A 23,149-nucleotide genomic window follows, 5' to 3' on the forward strand; every position below is an offset into this window, starting at 1 on the left:
TGTGGGACATTAAGATTGACAATTCCTTTTTTTTTTTTGTTTTTGCTTGACTGACTTAAAAGAAACGAGGTAGCTTTATTCATTCCTTTTTTTAATTCTGCTGTTGTGAATAGCGGTTCAGAATGTGGCATTGTCGGTGTCGATGACCGAACGCTTGGGAGCGTACTTTTGTTTTTGTTAATGTAGATTAGCAAACGAACTCACGGACTGTTCGATGTTAAGACGTTACTGAAGCATAATGACGTCCCAACGTGAAATTGACACAACAATAGCTTTTTTTGGGATGTAGAGTTATCCCAAGACAGATGGGAGAGCTTGACGGCTCAGTCGAGGGTTGCCGCTGCCCGAGAGCCTCCAGGAGAGCCCGTACATCTCAGGCAGCTGCCTGGCGGCTGAATCTACTACAGGGTTCAGGCAAAATATTATTGTTATACGTTTTTACAAATTGCCATTATATCATGAGCTCATGTTTCAACGAAACCAGCGCCACGATAACGATAGCTGAGCGATAACGCTGATAAGCTGATAACGATAGCTGAGCCCCGCGATGTTACCCGCGGTTATTGTCGTACCGTGAGTCACGCCGCGGAGAGAAGCTAGTCTAGAAAAAGGAGCCTAAGTTACTCCTCCTTAAGTACTCCTTAAGAAGGTAACTTAGGCTTAGTTAAGTACTCCTTATATCATCAGCTATCTCTCAGTGAAAGTCCCGTCAAAATCGGTCCAGCCGTTCCAGAGATTAGCCGAAACAAACGGACAGAGAGATAAAAATTGTAAAAAAAATATTGGTGTAAGTATGTACCGTATATATATTCATATGCATGTAGTAAAAAGCGGTTATTTCAATATTACAAACAGACACTCCAATTTTATTTATATGTATAGAAAATCTGTCGTGAATTTCCTTACTCGAAACCAGACGTGGTACATGAGAGCGAAGTATAAATAAACATGATATCATTTTAAGATTCATTAAAAATTTTAACAAACATATAAAGATTACTTACTAGTTTTTCAGTAGCAAATGCGACAACACCATTTAACAATTTAAACAAAATAATACACGCCTCACTTAAATTTTTATATGAACTAGTGCTGGTCCCACAATACTCGAAATTCGACTATAATTAATTAATATTAATAGTTTGAACATTATTATGGTTTTATCGTCAAAGACTTCTACAATTACAGTTTTGTCCAAGGCTACACTTTATACAAATAATATTAAAGATAAACAATATTAATCTTTTTTTTTTTTTTTTTTTTTATTGCTTAGATGGATGGACGAGCTCACAGCCCACCTGGTGTTAAGTGGTTACTGGAGCCCATAGACATCTACAACGTAAATGCGCCACCCACCTCGAGATATAAGTTCTAAGATCTCAGTATAGTTACAACGGCTACCCCACCCTTCGAACCGAAACGCATTACTGCTTCACGGCGGAAATAGGCGGGGTGGTGGTACCTACCCGTGCGGACTCCCAAGAGGTCCTACCACCAGTGATTACGCAAATTATAATTTTGCGGGTTTGATTTTTTATTACACGATGTTATTCCTTCACCGTGGAAGTCAATCGTGAACATTTGTTGAGTACGTATTTCATTAGAAAAATTGGTACCCGCCTGCGGGATTCGAACACCGGTGCATCGCTACATACGAATGCATCGGACGTCTTATCCTTTAGGCCACAACGACTTCAAAATCTATTCTCTATTCTCAATTTGATGCAGACTTTAAAAAATAACAAAAGTTAGACAATAAACATATGTATATACTAGCGACCCGCCCTCGCTTCGCTTCGGAAACATTAAAACACACATGAAACCAAAAAAAAAAAATAAAAAAAAAAATAAAAAAAGTAGCCTATGTTCATCAGGGACAATGTCGGCTTCTAATGGAAAAATAATTTTTCAAATCGGTCCAGTAGTTTCGGAGCCTATTCGAAACAAACAAACAAACAAATCTTTCCTCTTTATAATATTAGTATAGATATAGATGTGTTGTGTCAAAAACATGATAGTGTGTGTAATGTTATTTTTTTATTAAAAGTATTTTATATCTATAATTTGAAAAAAAGATTAACATTCTGTACTCCTTCTCTATATTCTCTATAAGTGTGGGAAATTTCATACTCCTGCGTCCGCGCAATTTTCGTAAAAAGGGGTCCAAACTTTTTGCTTCACTTAGTAATATATAGATTATAGCAATCACGAGGAAATAGCGAAGCAATACAGATCAATAATCGCGTGCACGCACAATCTATTTTTAATTAATAAAATCATCATAATATTGAACAACAAAAGGAAGCCGCCAATAGTCTACATTGCCTTCGAACGACAACCTACAAACAATAAGAGCTTAGAGACTCTTTAATGTTTCTAAAACGTCTCGTCCAATGAGCGCGGCATAAATAATAAGGCGACGCTACGTCTCGGCAAATTACCGGGAACGAGCCGACCCGAGAATTGATCGCAACACTGAAATAAGTGCCGCCACGTCAAGCGCTGGCTGCGCGACGAGCATTCCCTTTGCTTGTCTCTCAGTCTCTTTTTTTTTTAACGTCGCCTTTGAAATTAGAACTATTTATTGATGAGAGAATGGATTCACTCGATACTAAGCTTCGCTCGTGACATTGCTTCCGTAGTGTTAATTTTGTTGCGCATTTGTAGGAGCTACTCAATCGTTCGAGTGATTTTTATTATTTTAGGATTTTTGTATTAACGCTGATTGGATTTTTTTTATTGCTTAGATGGGTGGACGAGCTCACAGTCCACCTGATGTTAAGTGGTTACTGGAGCCCTTAGACATCTACAACGTTAATGCGCCACCCACCTTGAGATATAAGTTTTAAGGTCTCAAGTATAGTTGGATGTGGTAAAGGCGGATATGGAAGGATGCCGAAGACCGGGCAAAATTGAGGAGCTTAAGTAGGAAAGCGTACCCTGGCACTAGACCGGGAAAACGCTAGGAAGAAGAAGAAGACAAAAATTTTCATTAAGGCATCTTACATTTTCTGTCTCTTCTCGTTGTTCAAGATCGTGAGCCTCCAGTGAGAAGGCTATTCTTCACACGGTTTCACTCAACCTATTCCTATCATTTCGATGCCTCCAGTGAACACTACTGTAACTCCGAATTCGTAGGACTAAAGGAGGAGAGTTTAAAGGAAAAAAGTTGGTAAAATCTTTATTATTGCAGATATATTTATGGTTTTTTCTTGTGTAACTAGCTGATTTACACTTGCTTCGAACCCCATTAATAATGAATTTGTAATACTTTTAAAATAGTGAAGCGATCTGCGAGAAAAACGAAAATTTCAAAATTTTTGAGTTAGAGTAGTGTTCATTGGAGGCATCGATTTGCCCGGCGGAGACGCTGAGCAACCTCGGCGTGGCGTCTTCTATTTAAAAAAGACAACATTTTAAAAAAAAAATCAAAAACTGATAACTCTGCCAGTTGTGGTGGTACTTTATTAGAAAAGGTATATAGATCGGCACCATAGTCTATCCAAGTCCTCGTCCAACTCATCGACTCCGACGAAGAGTTCGACTTGCGGATTTGCCCACAGACCCAACCTACTGAGTTTCTCGCCGGATCTTCTCGGTGGGTCGCGTTTCCGATCCGGTGGTAGGTTCAGTGAAACACTGATCTCGCTAGGGCTAGTATTAGCAATTCGCTCAGGTTGATCCCGTGAGCTCACCTACCAGTCAGCGCGTAGCTGGAATAGCCTTAAGCTACCAACGATTAGGTAGGGGAAAAAAGTTTATCCTACCATTTATCAAATGAAGCTACGTCTCATACATAAAGATCCGACTGTATCGCCCTTCTGCACACGAGGAAGCTAGTTATTCACTCCAAACTCAACTTAAGTCCGTTGTTATTTATGGCAATTTAAACTTTTTATACGGTATTATATATTGGGGAGGGAAGCGACTCTCGAGAGTTTGATGACCTCTTGACGTTTCTCATTGACGTTTAAAAGCGTCAACCCATCGAACCGCTAAGTGATGACCCTATAGCACAGACTTCGATTCCAGCATGTACACCCGGTACATTCGTGGGATGAACGACGTCTTAATGTTCTTTGTCTGGGTTATTGTTATTTGTGTATACTGAAACGAGTATAAGTCTACCGGCGTCCGGATGTTTCTGGAATAGCCCCTTAGGCTACCAGCGATTAGGGAGGAAAAAAAACATTTTTTTACCTTTTTAGGTAGGTACGACGGCAAAGGTAGAGCCAAGCCGCTGCCTACCGTTAAGTACGCTCCACAAGCCTCGTTTCAAGAAGGATATGTTATAGCGCTCGGGAAACACCGTGGAGGGGAGCCCATTTCTGAGCGGGAAGGTACGTGGCTGGCAAAAAAGATCTTTGGAAACGCACTGTGGATGGACGCATTAATTCTAGGTAGTAAGAATGATCTCCACGCCGGTGGCAAGCGGTGCGGTGCTAATAACGAAATCTTGGGTTGTTTTTGTAGTCCTAGGGTACACTGCTGGTACATAGGGCCCTCATAAGAAGTGGAGAAACTTCACCCTGTCTAGCGTTTGCTCTTTTTTTTTTTTTTATTGCTTAGATGTGTGGACGAGCTCACAGCCCACCTGGTGTTAAGTGGTTACTGGAGCCCATAGACATCTACAACGTAAATGCGCCACCCACCTTGAGATATAAGTTGTAAGGTCTCAGTATAGTTACAACGGCTGCCCCACCCTTCAAACCGAAACGCATTACTGCTTCACGGCAGAAATAGACAGGGCGGTGGTACCTACCCGCGCGGACTCACAACAGGTCCTACCACCAGTAATTACGCAAATTATAATTTTGCGGGTTTCACTTTTATTACACGATGTTATTCCTTCACCGTGGAAGTCAATCGTGAACATTTGTTGAGTACGTATTTCATTAGAAAAATTGGTACCCGCCTGCGGGATTCGAACACTGGTGCATCGCGCTCAACGCGAATGCACCGGACGTCTTATCCGTTAGACCACGACGACTTCGAAAAGTCGGTTTATGAGTAGGTTGATTACTAGTGGTAGGACCGCTTGTGGGTCCGCACGGGTAGGTACCACCACGCTGCCTATTTCTGCCGTGAAGCAGTAATGCGTTTCGGTTTGAAGGGTGGGGCAGCCGTTGTAACTATACTGAGACCTTAGAACCTATATCTCAAGCTGGGTGGCGCATTTACGTTGTAGATGTCTATGGGCTCCATTAACCACTTAAGACCAGGTAAAAAAATTTTTACGGTACTTACACATTAATCCAAATGCACTTTGCTTCGTCACGTTTGCTTTGCTTCAGAAGCGCGCTGGTCGTCCCAAAGCGGGCATACTACCCCTGACACGCCCCGCCACCGGTAGCATTTAAATATGGCGCCCGCGTCGCATCTAATAGTCGAAACGTGCCTTTCAGTTTAATTTCATACGTATATTTAGAGAGCGTTTAGTGTAATGTTCACGGGTCCCCCTTCGGTTTCGTCGCGCGGCCTGCAGTTCGCCGCCATCTGTCATCGCGCTTGACAGTTGACAGCTAAACGCGTTTCAAAAATAGAACTCCGATTTTAACTTTAGCTTCTTTTTTTTTTAATAAATTCATAAATAACAAAGAGCTCGCTCGTTGTGTTACCGAATTTGTTATTAGACGTTTAATCTCCATACGCAGCGAAAAGAGGGTAAGTATAGTTCTAATCAGAACAGATTTTTTTTGTTCATTCTAATTCATTATCGTAATTTTGAATACAAAACCAAAAGACGTTAAAGTGACTTTTTAAATGAAGATTTGTGGTTTTTTTTGCGTAAAAGACAAAGGGGTTCAGAGCTGTGGAGCCAGCCTATTGTTTTTTTTTTCTTTTTTTTATGCTCGTTTCTCGACAACAATCTTACCTTGATACTTCAATGTTATTGTCTACTGGGCTTACGTCGCCGACGGAGGCGGTCAGCTCGCCTTGTCTATAAGCCGTTGGGGTGCTTATTGGCAACGGCATCTTAGGGGTTCGGGTTAGCTGCTTTTGGCCTTTACCAAAAGCTCTTTGGTCTTTCTGAAGTCTTAACGTTGCAAGTGCTTGTTTGATCAAGAGCACCCGTCCGTGCGAAGCTGAAATAGCCTCTTAGGCTACCAGCGAATAGGTAAGGAAAAAAGGTCAAGGTCATCTCAGTGTTCATTCAGTTTTACTGGTGGTAGAGTGTGTTGAGTCCGCACGGGTAGGTACCACCACCCCGCCTATTTCTGTCGTGAAGCAGTAATGCGTTTCGGTTTGAAGGGTGAGACAGCCGTTGTAACTATACTCGAGACGTTAGAACTCATATCTCAAGGTGGGTGGCGCATTTACATTCTAGATCAGGCCCTGAAACTGCGATACTGTAAGACAAATATATTTTTTGTATGGAAACTAGCGACATCTTGTAGCGGCTGCCTCCAAACTTATATGTTGTTAAAGTTAAGGCATTTAATTATTATATAACTAAACGCAGAAAATAAAATAATAATAAATCATACAAATCTTTATTTGTTATAGACTAATTGACTAAATTTTATCAATTTATGGTTTCTGAAATTTTACAAAATCGAATCTAATCGAAGCGAAGCCATCTAGTGGCCGACGCCCGTAAACATTTTTGTTGAGTGCTTAAGTTGCTTATTTAGAACTCATTTATGTGTATTATCTATGTTCTAGATGTCTATGGGCTCCGGTAACCATTTAACACCGGTAGGGCCGTGAGATTCCCCACCCATCTATGTAATAAATAAACAAAGAAAACATAAATAGCTTCGAGGAAAACTATAAAAATTAGTAGGTACTTCGTCAATGAATCTTTTATATAATAAGACTAACTAAATTCAAAACCCTCCTAGTGTTAAGTTGTTGCTGGAATCCAGTCCAAAACTTTTTATATCCCCGCCCTTCGAAACGCAAAGCTTAATTGCTTCGAGATAGAAATAGGCAGCATTTATATTTATTATTATTATTATTATTAATTCTTTATTTCAGTTTTGTTTTTTAAAACCATAACATTTTGTTAGTAGTAATTACTTATATCTATGTTAGTGACTTAAAAAATCTAACACATAACTCTCATTATATATATACATTTTATACTATTACATTTTTTATTTTATTTTTTTCTTTTTTTATTATATAAAGCGCTCTTAGGACTTTCACATTGAACGAAGGTTTCAGATCGCGGCAGAAACATAACAAAAAATCGAAATCAAAGTTCATATTTTATTTGTAAATTGAATCAATGGCTCGTACATGTTAAGTTGATTCAACGCAACCCAAATTATGCTTTAATCAATAAAATTCCACTTTCTACATCGTCGGAATATTTGAACGAAGTCAAAAACTGAATATCGAATTCGAATTTCGTTCAGTAATAACAACAATGATGTATGATAACTGAATTAAAAATAAAAAATAAAACGAAAAATATTCGAATTCCACATTCGACATTTAAAATATTCGAAAACTCATTCAACGAGACCGTTATAAAAATAAAAGATGGCGCACGAAATACGATGCTGATTCCACAGCTAATACACGGGAATGTGGCTGTCTACACATAAATTAAAATTAAAAACGTTTCAAATTCTATTTTATACTCGTGCATATCGATAAATAAACAAAAAAAAAGTTAAGATTAACAGGGTGCCAAATTGGATTTCTGATATCTGGACTTATTCCATGCATACGTTCAGTTTTAGAAATGTCTTCTAGAGCGTTCTATCTAGTTTTAGAATTAAAAAAAAAAACTTCTTGGATTAAATCTAGAATTAAAAAAAAACAGGTTATTTACGATATCCCCCAGGGAAGGTACAGTGACGACCGTGCAAGTTTTCTAACGTTCACGATAGCTCAAATATGTATGCAGTTGGAAAAGCGCCCCTAGCGGCAAACTTTCTAACTTCAATTAACAAATTTGAGTTAGCTTTTACGAGAACGTTAAAAAACTCGCACTAAGCACACTGAGGAGTTGCAGGCCGCGTGGCGCGCTACCACCACTCAAGCGCGCCGCTCATAAGTTGTCACTTATGAGCGGCGCGCAATAGCGACCGGTTGATGCTGTATCGCGTCCCAACCCGGCTAGCTGGTTCCAACCCAGCGGGGTATCCCGGGACCCCAGCGGCATCGGCGGCCTGACGAACAGCCGTAACGAGACGGAGGGATCTGGTTGAAATTTCGGCCCCCGGCCCAGAAAAAAACAAATACACGTGCTTAATAAAATAAATGTACCTAATAATATTATAACACCTAATAATATTATAAAACAATAATATATAACAGTTAGTGATATGAAGTTACATAATGAAGCTCCAGAAAAGTCCTTCCTCATTCATACTCGCATCAAGGGAACCGCAGTTTTACAACCGACCCCTCATACACTACGCTGACAGCCGTCAACTTGACATCTGTCAAAAGAGACAGTAATTAAAGCGACCGCAGCGCCATCCGTCATTGGCGTCGACAGCTACAGCAGTAACAATAAATAGACACGATAAGAATTTAAATTTAAGATACTCGAAATTAGTTTTAGAAAGTTAATTTGTCAGCTCGATAATACATATTTATTTCTGTTTATTTTAATGTTCTGAAAGTAGAGTGACCTAGAGATAATAACGTCACGCAATACAATAATTAATTTGAAGCGGTCGTGGGCTTAACGGATAAGACTTGTATTGATGCGACGGAACTATACAACTATACACTTTTTTTATTGCTTAGATGAGTGGATGAGGAGAGCCGCAGACCGGGCTTAGTGGTGTGGATTGGGAGAGGCCTATGTCCAGCAGTGGACGACTGTGGGCTGTTGATGATGATGATGATGATGATGATGATGATGATGATGAGTGGACGAGCTCACGGTCCACCTCGTGTTAAGTGGTTACCGGAGCCCATAGAGATCTACAACGTAAATGCGCCACCCACCTTGAGATAAGAGTTCTAAGGTCTCAGTATAGTTACAACGGCTGCCCCAACCTGCAAACCGAAACGCATTATTGCTTCGCGGCAGAAATGGGCACAGTGGTGGTACCTACTCGTGCGGACTCGCAAGAGGTTCTACCACCAGTAATTACGCAAATTATAATTTTGCGGGTTTGATTTTTATCACACGATGTTATTCCTTCACCGCGGAAGTCAATCGTGAACATTTGATAAGCACGTATTTCATTAGAAATATTGGTACCTGCGGGCGGGAGTCAAACACCATTGCATCGCTAGATACGAATGCATTGGACGTCTTATCCGTTAGGCCATTACGACTTCGAAACGTTCGACTTGAACCGATTTATTTTAACCCTTTGAGGTGCAGAGCTCACACGTATTGGACATATAGTTTAATCTTAAAACTGCAAAGGGTTAAGAAATACGCATTGGGCACGTGCTCACCACAGACGAATTCCAAAATGGAAAATACCATCATGTAAAAATGAAACATCAAACATCTTTTTTATAACTCCAGTGTCTCTATAACATTTGGTGGGGCCAAGATTCCGGTCTGTCCAGCATCAAGAATAAATACTAGATTTTAGTTCTTGTTTAATTCATTACAAGGCAAATTGTTCAAAAGATGACCGAAACGCGAATCTTTTTTGATATACCATATTACGCTTCAAAGAGATTCTAACATCCTGTATTCAGATATGTTAAAGGAAAATCTTTTCGGACGCGACCCAAGTCAAATTTAAGGTCCAACTTGGGTACGAACTTTGGTGCAACATTTAAAAGAAAGTTACAAGCCCCTGGTAAATAGGATATTTCGTCTGGTGCGTCAAACAATCACCAGAACCAGAGTCATCCTTGATACATTCGAAGATCTCAATAGAATCCCTACATTTCCTACATTGAATACAAATAATATCAATAAAACTTATACATTTATAGACTGACTTATACGAGGAGACTAAATTCCATATGTGGAATGGCCCGCGTGCCTAAAGGAGTAGATTGTCACATACCTCAAATAGTAAAATCGGACTGTGGCTCTCAAAGTTTGAACGGGCCCGATTTTGCAATTGTAATTTTATTCAGTAACACCCTACGATTGTATGTAATATTAAAATAAAATAAAAATGCAATATAAGCTAAATGAAACCTTAATTAGCCATTGAGATGAAATTAAATGAAATAACGTTAGTAAAATGGTGGGAATTTACTGATCTTTTGGTAGGCTTTTGGAAAGAATACCGGAAGCCACATCCAGCGATATGGTTACATTTTTCTGCACGTCTACACTTTCACGGCTACGCAACGTTTAATAAGCTAACTTTGTTACACGATAAAACCTCAATAAACACTATGTTAATAAAATAAAACAATTCACACAACTTCGCTGCTCGCGTTCTCGCCCGGGATTCCATACAATTCGTTCTTACCGTTCAAGCCGAGAGGGGACGAAAAAGTTTGAGAGCCGACATTGTAGTCAATTGCGCGGTCACGCTGTGACGTGTGTTCGATCGTATGAATAACCACGGTCGGTCTGTGGTTGTGATGAACTAAATTAGTGTTCAATACATGCCCAAGTAGCCTAGAATATCTATATTAACCTCATCTTCTAAAGTCGTCGCCTAACGGATAAGACGTCCGATGCATTCGTGTTGAGAGATGCAACGGGTTGGAATCCCGCAGGCGGGTACCAATTTTTCTAATGAAATACGTATTTGTAATGACAAGTGATTGACTACCACGGTGAAGGAAAATAACATCGTGTAGTAAAAATCAAACCGGCAAAAATATTATTTGCGTATTTACTGGTGCTAGGACCTCTTGTGAGTCTGCACGGGTAGGTACCAACACCCTGCCTATTTCAGCCGATCCTGCGGAAAGAATGGAAAGCAGTCGACGTCGCCCCAAACACGTCATTTCGGATCCTCCCGATCCACTAACGGTTCTTTTAGGTACCTCAAGCACCGGTCACCGTTCTCGTCGAACCCGTCGCTTGCGACGAAGGGCTCGACGAGTAAATTAACCCTCAGACACAGCCCACTGAGTTTCTCGCCGGATCTTCTCAGTGGGTCGCGTTTCCGATCCGGTGGTAGATTCTGCGAAGCACGACTCTTGCTAGGGTTCGTGTTAGCAACGTCGTCAGGTTTGAGCCCCGTGAGCTCACCTACTAGTTAAGGTTCCGCTGAAATAGCCTCTCAAGGCTATCAGCTTAGGCAGAAAAAAAAAACTTAACGCTGTCAACAGTTTGCTTAGTTCGAGTTTTTTAAAGTTCTCGATAGCGTAAAAGTTAACTCAAATTTGTATGCAGTTGGAACAGCGGCCCTAGCGGCAAACGTAGGCAAACGTATCGGTCCGGTTAGGTAGGAAAAAATGTGCAATTAGCTACACCATTTGCGGTGCGGTTATATGGCGAGTCATCCGAAGCGAACCGCTGTAGTAGTAGGATTTCATAAAAGCTTTTTTAAGGAGCGAACGTGAGCTTTACATTTCTGACTCTTCGGAACGACAAAGATGAACACATACTTTAATGAATTTTGTTGGCATCAAGTGTGACGCCTCAACAATATTTACTTGAATTTGACTTTTTTTTTCTACCTATGCTGATAGCCTTGAGAGGCTATTTCAGCTTCGCCTTGACGTGTATGTGAGCTCACGGGGCTCAAACCGAGGGTGATGCTAAGACTGACCCTAGGTAGAGCAGTGCTTCGCAGAATCTACCACCGGATCGGAAACGTGACCTACTGAGAAGATCCGGCGAGAAACTCAGTGGGCTCTGTCTATGGGTTAGGGTCCTCAAGATCCTATCCTCGATATGACTGAGCTTTCAAGGGTTTATTGGATCCCAGAGAAGCAGTGTCACAAGCGTATAAATACACAAAATTAAAGGACAGAGTCCACCGGCCCAGGTAGTACGGTAGAGGACTATTGAATTAATCCCTAATCACTTTCCACATTAGAAAAAGCGATATAATTATCATATTAAATGTATTTTTATTTTTCCTTTTTGTACCTCATTTAAAACTCATTACTGGAACATAGAGTATAGAACTCGTAGAGGTGACCTTTCAAGGAAATGTTTTGAAATCTCAATTGTTCTTAATTTATTGACTACTAGCGACCCGCCCTCTGTTCGCTTCGGAAACTGTAATCTATTATTGATTTCTCCACTATTTAATGGATGTTATTATAAAAATAACTTTTCCTGTAAAATAAATACGAAAAAATTTAAAACAAAAAATTAAAACTAAAAATAAATTTACCTAACAAAATATTCAGTCATCTGTAATTTTTATACGAAAAAAAAAAAGAAGTTTTAAACCATTATTATCGCTACTTAAATTAATATTTTACACAATATTTATTATACTATTTACAGATTACATTATATCTCTTAATTGAATGATAGGCGAGTGAACTTGTATAAGAAAAACCGTTTTGAAGCTAAAGATGGTTTTCTTTAACACGTTCCGGTGGTAGATTCTGCGAATCACGGCTCTTGCTAGGGTTCGTGTTAGCAACGTCGTCACGTTTGAGCCTCGTGAGTTCACCTACTAGTTCGGCGAATCTAGAATAACCCCTTGAGGCTACCAGAAGAGGTAAGGAATTTTTTTTTAACACGTTTATTGTCTTGTAGGTCACCGGTGCCCTACGCGGCGCTCTAAAGTAACTATGTCGATTTCTGTTACTAAGCATCTGGATTGCTTAACTTTGCCTTCTTTTGTTTGTTAATGTATGTTTTAGTCTTTTAGGTCCCTTATAAATAAATTCATTCTTAGTATCTTTCGGATTCGTCTTTTCCGGAGTCTACTAGGTATTCCGGTGCCTTCGTAAGAAGATCGAGGAGACAAGAGAATATTACTGGTGGTAGGACCTCATGTGAGTCCGCACGGGTAGGTACCACCACCCTGCCTATTTCTGCCGTGAAGCAGCAATGCGTTTCGGTTTGAAGGGTGGGGCAGTCGTTGTAACTATAGTGTGAGACCTTAGAACTTATATCTCAAGGTGAGTGGCGCATTTACGTTGTAGATGTCTATGGGCTCCAGTAACCACTAAACCACCAGGTGGGCTGTGAGCTCGTTCACCCATCTAAGATATAAAAATAAAATTAAAAAATCAAGATTCAATGGTAATTATCGTTAGCGCGATTCATGTATTCGTTCAATCACTTTTATTCGATGACAAATACCGTTACGAATGTATCGATAAAACTTTATGTGCGACACGAGAAGCACATCACTATGGCCGGCATCAGAAACGCGCCGATGGAATTTCATAATGTACCTGACATCGGTCAGTATTCCATGAGTTTGTGTATCAGATATTAATAATGATATCGTTGTGAAAACGATTCATTCATTATAACTGCTTTTATGAGCGGCGCGTGGAGCGATGTTCTTAAGGCTCCAGTAAAATCACATAAGCAGTTTACTTACTCACAGGGCATCCCACATATTCATAGTCATCGAAGACTGACAAACAGATTTCTCTAGGGCAGCCTCTCCTGACATAAACAGCTATCGGCATAATTCAAACTAATTTTAAAAAGGCAAATTGTCGGTAGTAGAACATTGCAAGATGGTCTATTGATAGGTCATCAACAACAGAAGGGTAGCCACAGGGTTTGTGGAACCCAAATATTGCTATATTAGTGAGACGACAAATCTAATTATTATTATTTTTTATTGTACCTATAGGCTGACGAGCATACGGCCTACCTGATGGTGAGTGATTACCGTCGCTCATGGACGTCAGCAATTAAGTACTCTCCACAAGCCTCGTTTGAAGACGGACATGTCATAGCGCTCGGGAAACACCGTGGAGGGGAGCTCATTCCAAGGCTGGATGGTACGTGGCAAAAAAGATCTCTGGAAACGCACTACGAATGAACGCGATGGCTCCAGGTAGTATGGTGCCATGTTAAAAACGAGATGACGATATTATCTCAAACAATTCCTTAGAGCACTCCTATTAGTAATACGTATTAAAAAACTAAATCGCTTTCTGTCTGTCTGTGTTTCCTCGCTTCTTATTTATTTGAATCAACCGACGGTTTATACTAACATAATAGAAATATAGTACATATACGCAAAGAAGATCTATGCAAATATTCTGTAAAGGGTTTTAACAAAATAGCTGTATTGTGTCGTTATCTTAAAAAACAACAGATGCGTAAGCTCACGTGGTGAATAGTGACCAAATCTTACGATAAAGTCTGGTCCATGGAGGCAAAGCTGCTTATTTCATAAATTAGTTTAAAATAACTTACCATAAGAAGAGTAAACAGCGAGCGAGAGAAGCAGCAAAACGTGAGCGACGAGACGTCCGTACTCCGCGCGGAACACACAACGAATGGCGGCCATATTGTTTACAAAATGGCCGACTATACACTAACAGTTGAACACTACACTATACCACATAATACACTGTTAGAACTAATTAGTTTTAATTTGATTGGAGTTCTCACGTCGTATGATCTCGGAATCATTCGCGGTGTGGTTCTGCAAAGATAGAAAAAACAAAATTATTTAGTCGTTTAGTACCCATATCACGCGTCATTGCTTTTGCTTCGATTTTGTCAGTATTTTCAAAATTTTTCGACATTTTACCTTTTACAAGTCACTTTCGTATCAATAATAATTTAGTACGATAATTTTACGCCCTTATCAAGAATAAGGTACATACGCAACATTATATCATTACAATTTGATATCGAAAACAGCCGCAGGCTAAGCACAGTGCTTAATGGCATCGTTCATTAAAGAATTAAGTAGTTAATATCGCATAATATCGAGTTACTAGTTCACCCTAACTGACGTTAGTGATTTTGAACGAATGTCCTATAGTCTAAGAGCTCGGAATGATGCTAAACACGAATTCATGTCGCCCAGAAAACCATTAGCGCTTTTCATTAAAAGATTTATTCAACAATTTGGTACTTCAATAATTACAGCACTGATAATTGGACATTTTCCTCTTATTTTTTCTTCTTCATTGTGTTTATTCAAGTATGAAAAGACACGTGTATTCCTTATTCAAAATAAGCCGTTACACACACAATTCCTGAACAAATCTATATTTTTCTCAGCCTGATCTATCCACATTCGTCTTCCATGATGTATTATTCTTTCATCATACTTCACGATTTGAAAACTCTTGTTATTTAAAATAACAAGATATTCATTCTTTAGCGTGGGCGTTCTAAGATACATTTTCTTGTGGGAGCCTTGCGTGGGATTTCAATATAAGACCTCAAATTTAGTTTTCCTTATTAGATATTTATTCTGATTTATTTAACTGTTAACAGTAGAGTTGGATATTTTGAAATATATAATAGTTATTACTGAACGGATTTAATTTAACCCTTTGCTGTCCTAAGACTAATCTAAGACTAAACTATATGTCCAATAGGTGAGTAATTTGGACCTCAGTCATCTTCAGTCAAAAATCGATCTCTGATTCGAGGAATAGTCATTCGGGAGTAAGTGCGGTTCGTCAATCGATCAGGTAGTAGATTCATTCGAGAAGCAATTGCTCTTGAGTTGTTAGGTCTTCTTCGTAGGCGCTCGGGCAGTTGTTAGCAAATCCCACCCCTCCTGGCAGAGCCCTTGCTCGCCCACCTGTCCTGAAGAAAACTGGAAAGGCCTCTGGGCCACCAGTAATCTTTCAATCATAAAAAAAAAGAATCGTCAGAGGTGCGTATGATTTCTATATTGGGGGGTAAAAGTACTTGGGGATACGAGTATGACGATGGGATAATGAATACCTCCTGTCTGTCTCATAAAATATTATCACGTAAAAACGAATATTCTATAGAAAATGCTAACAACTCCCATCACGCATACACAATTCATTTAATTTCTTTCAGTTTCATTCGGCTATCAATTTACAAAATAAAACCTTTAAGACTGAAATTGCGATGCCTTCGTCTTTTCCGCATCGAAAAACCTTAACTAACACTAGCAAATTACCTAATAATAACGAAGTAAAACAAACTGATATTTCTGAATGTAAATTCCTAATAAATATTTATCGTTGAAATTAACATATTGTACCATCAACTAATTATTATATCTTAGTGTATTAATTACAATATTGTTTTATCTTTACCTTGTACATTAATAGACAGTGCCTCGTTAATATTATTTTGCTTAAGTTCGTTGATTTTCATAAGACGTTAATTATTTGTGTTAATATTGTGAGCCGTGTTTATAATCAAACAGAATTAACACAGTTTACATAAATCTCATCAATATCACAGCCTGTATCTCTCCATTACTGGATGTAGGCCTTTCCTATTATCACAGTCGTTTGCGCTTTTGGCGGAGTGGTCGTGGTCACCAGACCAGGTGGTCGTGCGCTTCAAAAGAAATCGACATTCCTCGCGTACCGCAGCCTTTCTTGTGCAAACATTGACTGGACCGTTTAGAGCTGCCTTTATTTGGTGGGTTCTATTTAACAATTTATCTTAAAATACTTTTTTTTCTCTACCTAATCTTTGTTAGCCTAAGGGACTATTTCAACTTCACGCGGACCGGTAGGTGAGCTCGCGGGCTCAACCTGAGAGAATTGCTAACACTAGCCCTAGCAAGAACAGTGTTTCGCTAAATCTACTATCGCATCGGAATTGCGACCCACTGAGAAGAACCAGCAAGAAACTCAGTGGGATGTGTCTATGAGCTAGCTCGCACGTCGAACCCTTCGTCGGAGTCGACGAGTTCGACGAGAACTTGTTTTATTAAATTGAAAGATCGATATTTATCACAAACGTTCAACAAACCATATCTAGCTCCGGAACTAAGAAGGTACGAAGTAAAATGCAATAATTACGTGTGTTGCGTTGAATCCGTGTTTTTGTTTCATCTGATCCGGCCCGAGGATAGGTTTACTCAATAAAGAACCAAATTTGAAACGAAAAATCCTTGTTCATGTAACAAGTTTATTCTGTCATACAAGAATAATAGTTGATATCCTAAAGATATTTTTTACTCATTCTGTGAAACAATACCTAGTGTTATTGGAACATTTTGTTCCCACGGAATGTTGTTCTAAATGGATTTTGCTAGATATAGTCACTCGAGACAGTGATGCTTATCTATGGCTGTGTTCCTGGGTGCTCATGCAAACATTCAGCTATCGAGTCTACGAAGATCGCAATGTTAACTTTAAAAAAAACGCCATTATATTTCGTAACTGCCAATTCACAAAGTCACTTTGATGACAACAATTTAAATACCCACAACGGAACGAATTCTGAAATGTCTCATCTTGAAGTTTTAATTTCAAACGAAAATAAGCTGTGAGTTGTTAAACAAAAAATGTCATTTTTTAATGACACCGTCCGAACTCGCTCCGAGATCCTTAATAAGTTTACTTGTATACCTCGGGCTGTGTCCACAGAAGCCATCTTAACTTCAAAAAGAAAAAAAATTATCTATGTTACAACATAAATAATAAAATGTCATTTTTAGTTATAATTAGAACTAATTGGGTAATTACAAGACCAAGGAGTATTTTTACGTGTCTTTTTTTTTCGTTTATCCAATCGTCCATCTTGTTAATGAGTTTCACAACACGAAATCGCAACAGTAAAATGTATTAAAAAATATATAAATATATATATATTCTTCTTCTTCTTCTTAGTCGAATACTTCATTGTTGAAGGTTGTGTCCTTGAAAGCCCTTCGTGGCTCTTTGTACCCTCAGCTTCCATTTGCTTCGGTTTTCGGCTTCTCTCAGGGCGTTCGCAACAGAGTCCAGTGAGCGCAGTTATGTGATCCGACCAACGGCAACGGTTTGGTGGCCGGCCGGCGGGTCTTTTCCCTTCTACCTTGCCCACCACAATCAATCTTTCAAGGTTGTCTGGTGGCCGCCGAGCAATATGATATATATATAGAAAATGTTATTTGTTGGAATCTTCTCCTATTCCAACTGTAGTAAAGAACCGAATATTTGTTTTCATTTCATTAACGAAGATGCAGTGCATTAAATTAAAGTCGACGTGGCCTAAAGGATAAGACGAGGGGTGCTTCCGCATCGAGCGATGCTACTGTTCCGGTGTTCGAATCCCGCAAACAGGTACCAAAAGATTTCTAAAGGAAATTATAGCTTTACATAAGTTCACCGTAAATTTCCGCGATAATGCAGTAAAATCCATTAATAACTTGGCTACGAAACGTAAAATTATAAACCCTCATCTGGTGCGATGGCGGATCGAAATACGCCCCCAACGATATTTCCAACAGTGCCTAGGCAGGTCTTTCTCGACCTACCAGCACTTGGGTAGATTAAAATGCTATAACTTTGCGAAAACATACTGTATATAATTTGTAGCATATAGTTGTTGGTGTCGAATTCTTACAAACACTGGAAATAATAGGTCCGCACCAGCAAAAGGGCCATAGTTCTCTTCGTCCGTACAAGCGAGAGGGCCATAGTTCTCTTCGTCCGTGCCAGCGAGAGGGCCATAGTTCTCTTGGTTTGTACCACCGAGAGGGCCATAGTTCTCTTCGTCTGCACCAGCTGAAAGTACCGCGGCGGGCCAATATGGGTGTTAACAATAATGCGCCCAGTGTTAACAATAATCGAGTTCGCCAAAATCATAACTTGCGGAATAATTGGTAGGACGTCGTATTTGCTATTTCGGTCGGGAAGTGGTAATGCGTTCCTAAGCAAGCGCTGTATTTTAAAACTGAGAGTATTTAAGTGGGTGTGTCAGCATTTACATTGTTGATGTCTCCTCCTCCTCCTCCCTGAGTCGCATTCCTCACGTCTGAGGGTCGTAACCATCTCCTCACATTATTCTTGTCTAGATGATGTTTCGCATTCTTCCTCTGTTCCCAGCGGTATATACGGCATCGTAGAGTGTGGTATCCAGAGATTGATATTGAGAGTGGATTTGAGTTGATGTCTACGAGCCCCGGAAACCACTTGTCACGAGGACCGTGAACTCTTCACCATTCTAAGCAATAAAGAAAAAACTGAACATTATTTGAAATCGAATATTTACTTACGATTTCACAACAATTTGCATTACGCCAACGCGTCTAAATCCAAGCTAATTTAACGCGTGACAACAAATTGGATTACAAAATATTTTTGAGGTATTACAATCTTTGCCTCACGGTTACGGCAGATTCCTCATGTCACACACGTGAGGTCGCAATCTGGATTGTTTAACAGACCTTTCACTCTACAAACCGGAACCCAGGACTGGTTCGCGACAGGAGAAAGTACAAGGTATTGTGGTCTATATATTTAGTATAGACTTCAAAAAAAATGAGGATTATCGTTTCGACTATTTTTTCATGTGTTCTTTATTGCAAAGCTCGTGCTTATTATTTCGAAAATACACGGAGAAGAAATGAAAAATCGATATCGTCGATAGAGAAGTGCTTTCCATATTAGCCAAGCCCTGCACTGCTCATAGACACTGAAAAATCTCGCCGGATGTTCTCAGTGAGTCACGATCTGGTGGCAGATTCAGTGAATCACTGCTCTTCCAGGGGCGAAGGTTAGAAATTCTCTCAGCTTGAGCTCGTGACTTCACCTACTGGTCCGCGCGTACTTGAAATATCCCCCCTTACCAACGATGAGATAGAGCAGGGGTCGGAAATTTGCGGCTCGCGAGCCACATACGGCTCTTTGGATATAAAAAAGCGGCTTTCTAGTTCCATACGCAAATATTAATTATTTTATGAAAAAAAAAAACATTTAAACTAAAATTGTTCTGAATCGACTAACGAGGATCGGGCACAGTTTCTCTCAGCCCATTGTTGTAAGTAAATGTTTGATTGTTTTCATTTTTAACTTAAATAATTGGTGATTATCTAATAATACCATATAGATTATCTAATTTGTTGTAAAAAAAACACTACTTATATAAGAATAAATAGATAATTTTCTTATGAATAATTAGATTCGTTTATTTTTATCAAAAAACATTAGGCAAGAGCGATTTATTGTTGGCAAGAAAATTTATTGTGGCTCTTTAAAAACTTTGAAATTTTGAGAAAATGTAATTTTTGGCTCTTCGGACTTAAAAGGCCTGCCGACCACTGAGATAGGAAATTTAAAAAACCTGAGCTTCGGCAAACATACATCACATTACCGGTTCTTTGCTTATAACATTAAAAGATTGTCGTCTAATAACTTACGAAGCTCCGTCCGTTTCCGATGATTAATGACAAGCCTAATTTAATACTCGTCCCATCCCATGTCGTCCTATTCAATTCCTTTCAAGTCCTCTTTTAACTTTCATAAAAATAAAAGCAGAGTTTATAATTATAGCGATTTCTTTGTGTTATTTGTCTCTTTTGAAAATGTGATCGTTGAATTATGCCCGTTGACTCTGTATATTTTTTTATTGCCCTTGTTGGCAGACGAGCATACGGCCCGCCTGATGGTGAGTGGTTACCGTCGTCCATGGACTTCAGCAATGCCAGGTGCCAAGCCGGTGCGTATCGCAAAATACGCGATAACTGTAATGCGAACATCGCTGGTACTAAGCGATTCTGAATGCAGAGCCGAGTCGTGGGTTCGATCCCCGTATCGCGCAAACGTTCGTGTGATATTATATTATATTGATGAGTTTCTCCGGGTCTTTTGCATATATTTACATATTTTTTATTGCTTGGATAGCTGGACGAGCTCACAGCCCACCTGTCGTTAAGTAGTTACTGGAGCCCATAGACAACTATAACGTAAATGCGCCACCCACCTTGAGATATAAGTTCAAAGGTCTCAGTATAGTTGAGTCCGCGCGGGTAGGTACCACCGCCCTGCCTATTTCTGCCGTGAAGCAGTAATGCGTTTCGGTTTGAAGGGTGGGGCAGCCGTTGTAACTATACTGAGACCTTTGAACTTATATCTCAAGGTGGGTGGCGCATTTACGTTGTAGATGTCCATGAGCTCCAGTAACCACTTAACACCAGGTGGGCTGTGAGCTCGTCCACACATCTAAGCAAAATAAAAAATAAAAAAATACCTACTCGTGCGAACTCACAAGAGGTCCTACCACCCTTAAAAATATATCTACATAATAATATGTATGTATTTATAAAAACGTATACTAATATTTATAACGGTCTCCTAATTAGGGACCAGACGATCGTGCTTGATTTGTCCCGGATTTTAATTTTTTTGACGTCGAGACATTAATATTGTTTCTAAGCAAGCTACACATCATTATGAAACACTTCCACGATGAGGGAATAACATTTTCTGATAACAATTATTAAGACTCAAAGTAAATTTGAAATTTGCATAGTTATTGATGATCAGAGGATGTGTGAAAGTAGCCCCGGTAATCAACAAATTAAAGAGCGGACGGTTAGCGTGGTATGGACATGTGATGCGTAGAGAGAAGATGCATGTGACTAGATGTATGGAAATGGTAGTGCAAGGTAGAGGGGGAAGAGGTCGATCGTCGAAGAGATGGAGTGTGTGATTGACGATATGAGAGAGAGAGAGAGGAATGAGTGTTGAGATGACGGCTGATAGAAGAGAATGGATGAGAAAGCTGTACCGACCCTACCTAGTGGGATAAGATGGAGAAAAAGAAGATTGATAGAGAGTAATATCGGCGGTTATGAATTCCGATTTGAAAGTTGAGAGAGCCAATCATAGATATCGATCGACCTCATGTCTCACGTCTCATGGGGTGACGGATCCCCACTTATAACTTCTCCATACACAGTCAACCACAAAACACCAGATGACCAAATTAAAAAACAGAAAACACCTCGCGGCCCATAGACTTACAAAAATACAAGCAAGGAACGCTGTCGAATAATAAACATTATTATTATTTACTTGTACAACAGCTCCGTATCTGTATTTACGCAGTCTATGCCCGCTGTCGGTCCTTTGATCTGTCCGGACCCGTGTTTGTAGCATTAATTTATGACACGTTTCCTGGAAAATTGTTGTTATAACGCGACGTCCACTTCCCATTGCCTGCTCATACTTGTAGACGAATGGACATGCCCTTTTTTTATTTTTATTTTATTGTATGGCGTATTTTTACTTAATCGCCCTGGTTTGCACTTGCCCTTACTGTTAGTTTATGATATCGAGAGATTCTGCCCACTAAGTTTTTGGCCGGATTTTCTAAGTTGTTCGCGTTTCCGATCCGGTGGTAGATTCTGCGAAGCACTGCTCTTGCTAGGGCCAGTGTTAACAACACTCCCGGTTTGAGCCCGTGAGCTCACCTACACGTAAGGGTGAAGCTGAAATAGCCTCTCAAGGCGATGAAAAAGAGATGAAAGGCTTAATGTTTAAGCGACATTTTAGCAAATTTACAGGAGAGCCATCTAAAGTTTAAAATTTGGAAAAAATATCAGGACAAAAAAGTTCTTCAACTATTTGAATGGAGTAAACATGATTAAAGTTCAATTAAAAACACCTAATTGTTGATACTGATACCAAATAAAACGGACTTTTAATAATTTTTATTGCGTGGACGAACTCACAGCCCACCTGGTGTTAAGTGGTTACTGGAGCCCATAGGCATCAAGAACGTAAATGCGTCACCCACCCATAACAAAGATAAATGTACTTATACCGTATATAATGTTAAGGGCAATGTCGCTTATACCTAATAGCAATTCACCTCTTGATATACTGGTGTATTCAGAGAAAGCTGATGTCCATTCTCACGATTATACCAATAACACCGTTGTTAGACGCCTGAAGCTTTAACACTAGGATCAGGCATTGGGACCCTAGTAACCGTACTGGTCGAAGAGCCCGATTTAACTCATAGACACATGCCACAAAGTTCTTAGTGGATCTTTATTCCGAGTAAGGCAGATCTTAATAAATTGGACTTAGCCCCATGAGCTTGGCTGCCAGTCGTGCTGATGACAGAATAGGCTGTCGATGCTACCGGTGGATAGGTAGGTAAAAAGCTGCCGTTGTAAGAATAAGCTTTGCTCTGGTGACCGAATGGCGACAACATGCCCATCTGCAAACATTTTGCAAATGGACAAGATCCTTTTCAGGTCAAAAGTTTTTTTTTGTTTTAACTTTTTTTTCGATAAGCAAATCGACGAAACATGCTATGCAATACTGAGCAATACATCAAATCTGTCAAAATATTGGGTTAAACGGGAGGTCGACGACCGTTTTTTTTTAATTCAAGTGTCTTTTGGTGTTGTCAGATTTTGGTAGCAATACTTTGACGCATTCGGGAGAATGGATTTTTTCGCGTGCAAAG

The 23,149-nt window shown here is 39.6% G+C and overlaps 1 protein-coding gene across 1 annotated transcript in view; it reads right to left on the reverse strand.

Annotated features, from left to right (window-relative positions):
- The window catches only part of LOC101741223 (uncharacterized), a 152,218-nt gene that overhangs the window by 111,960 nt on the left and 17,109 nt on the right, over positions 1-23,149 (reverse strand). Inside the window, exon 2 of the mRNA XM_038019503.2 lies at positions 14,201-14,432. Coding sequence (XP_037875431.1) covers positions 14,201-14,294 — 94 coding nt within the window. The 5' untranslated portion in view covers positions 14,295-14,432. The remainder of the gene's footprint in view (positions 1-14,200; positions 14,433-23,149) is intronic.

This window comes from Bombyx mori, chromosome 23, assembly GCF_030269925.1.
Source record: "Bombyx mori chromosome 23, ASM3026992v2".
In the NCBI taxonomy this organism is placed as follows: Eukaryota; Metazoa; Arthropoda; class Insecta; order Lepidoptera; family Bombycidae; genus Bombyx; species Bombyx mori.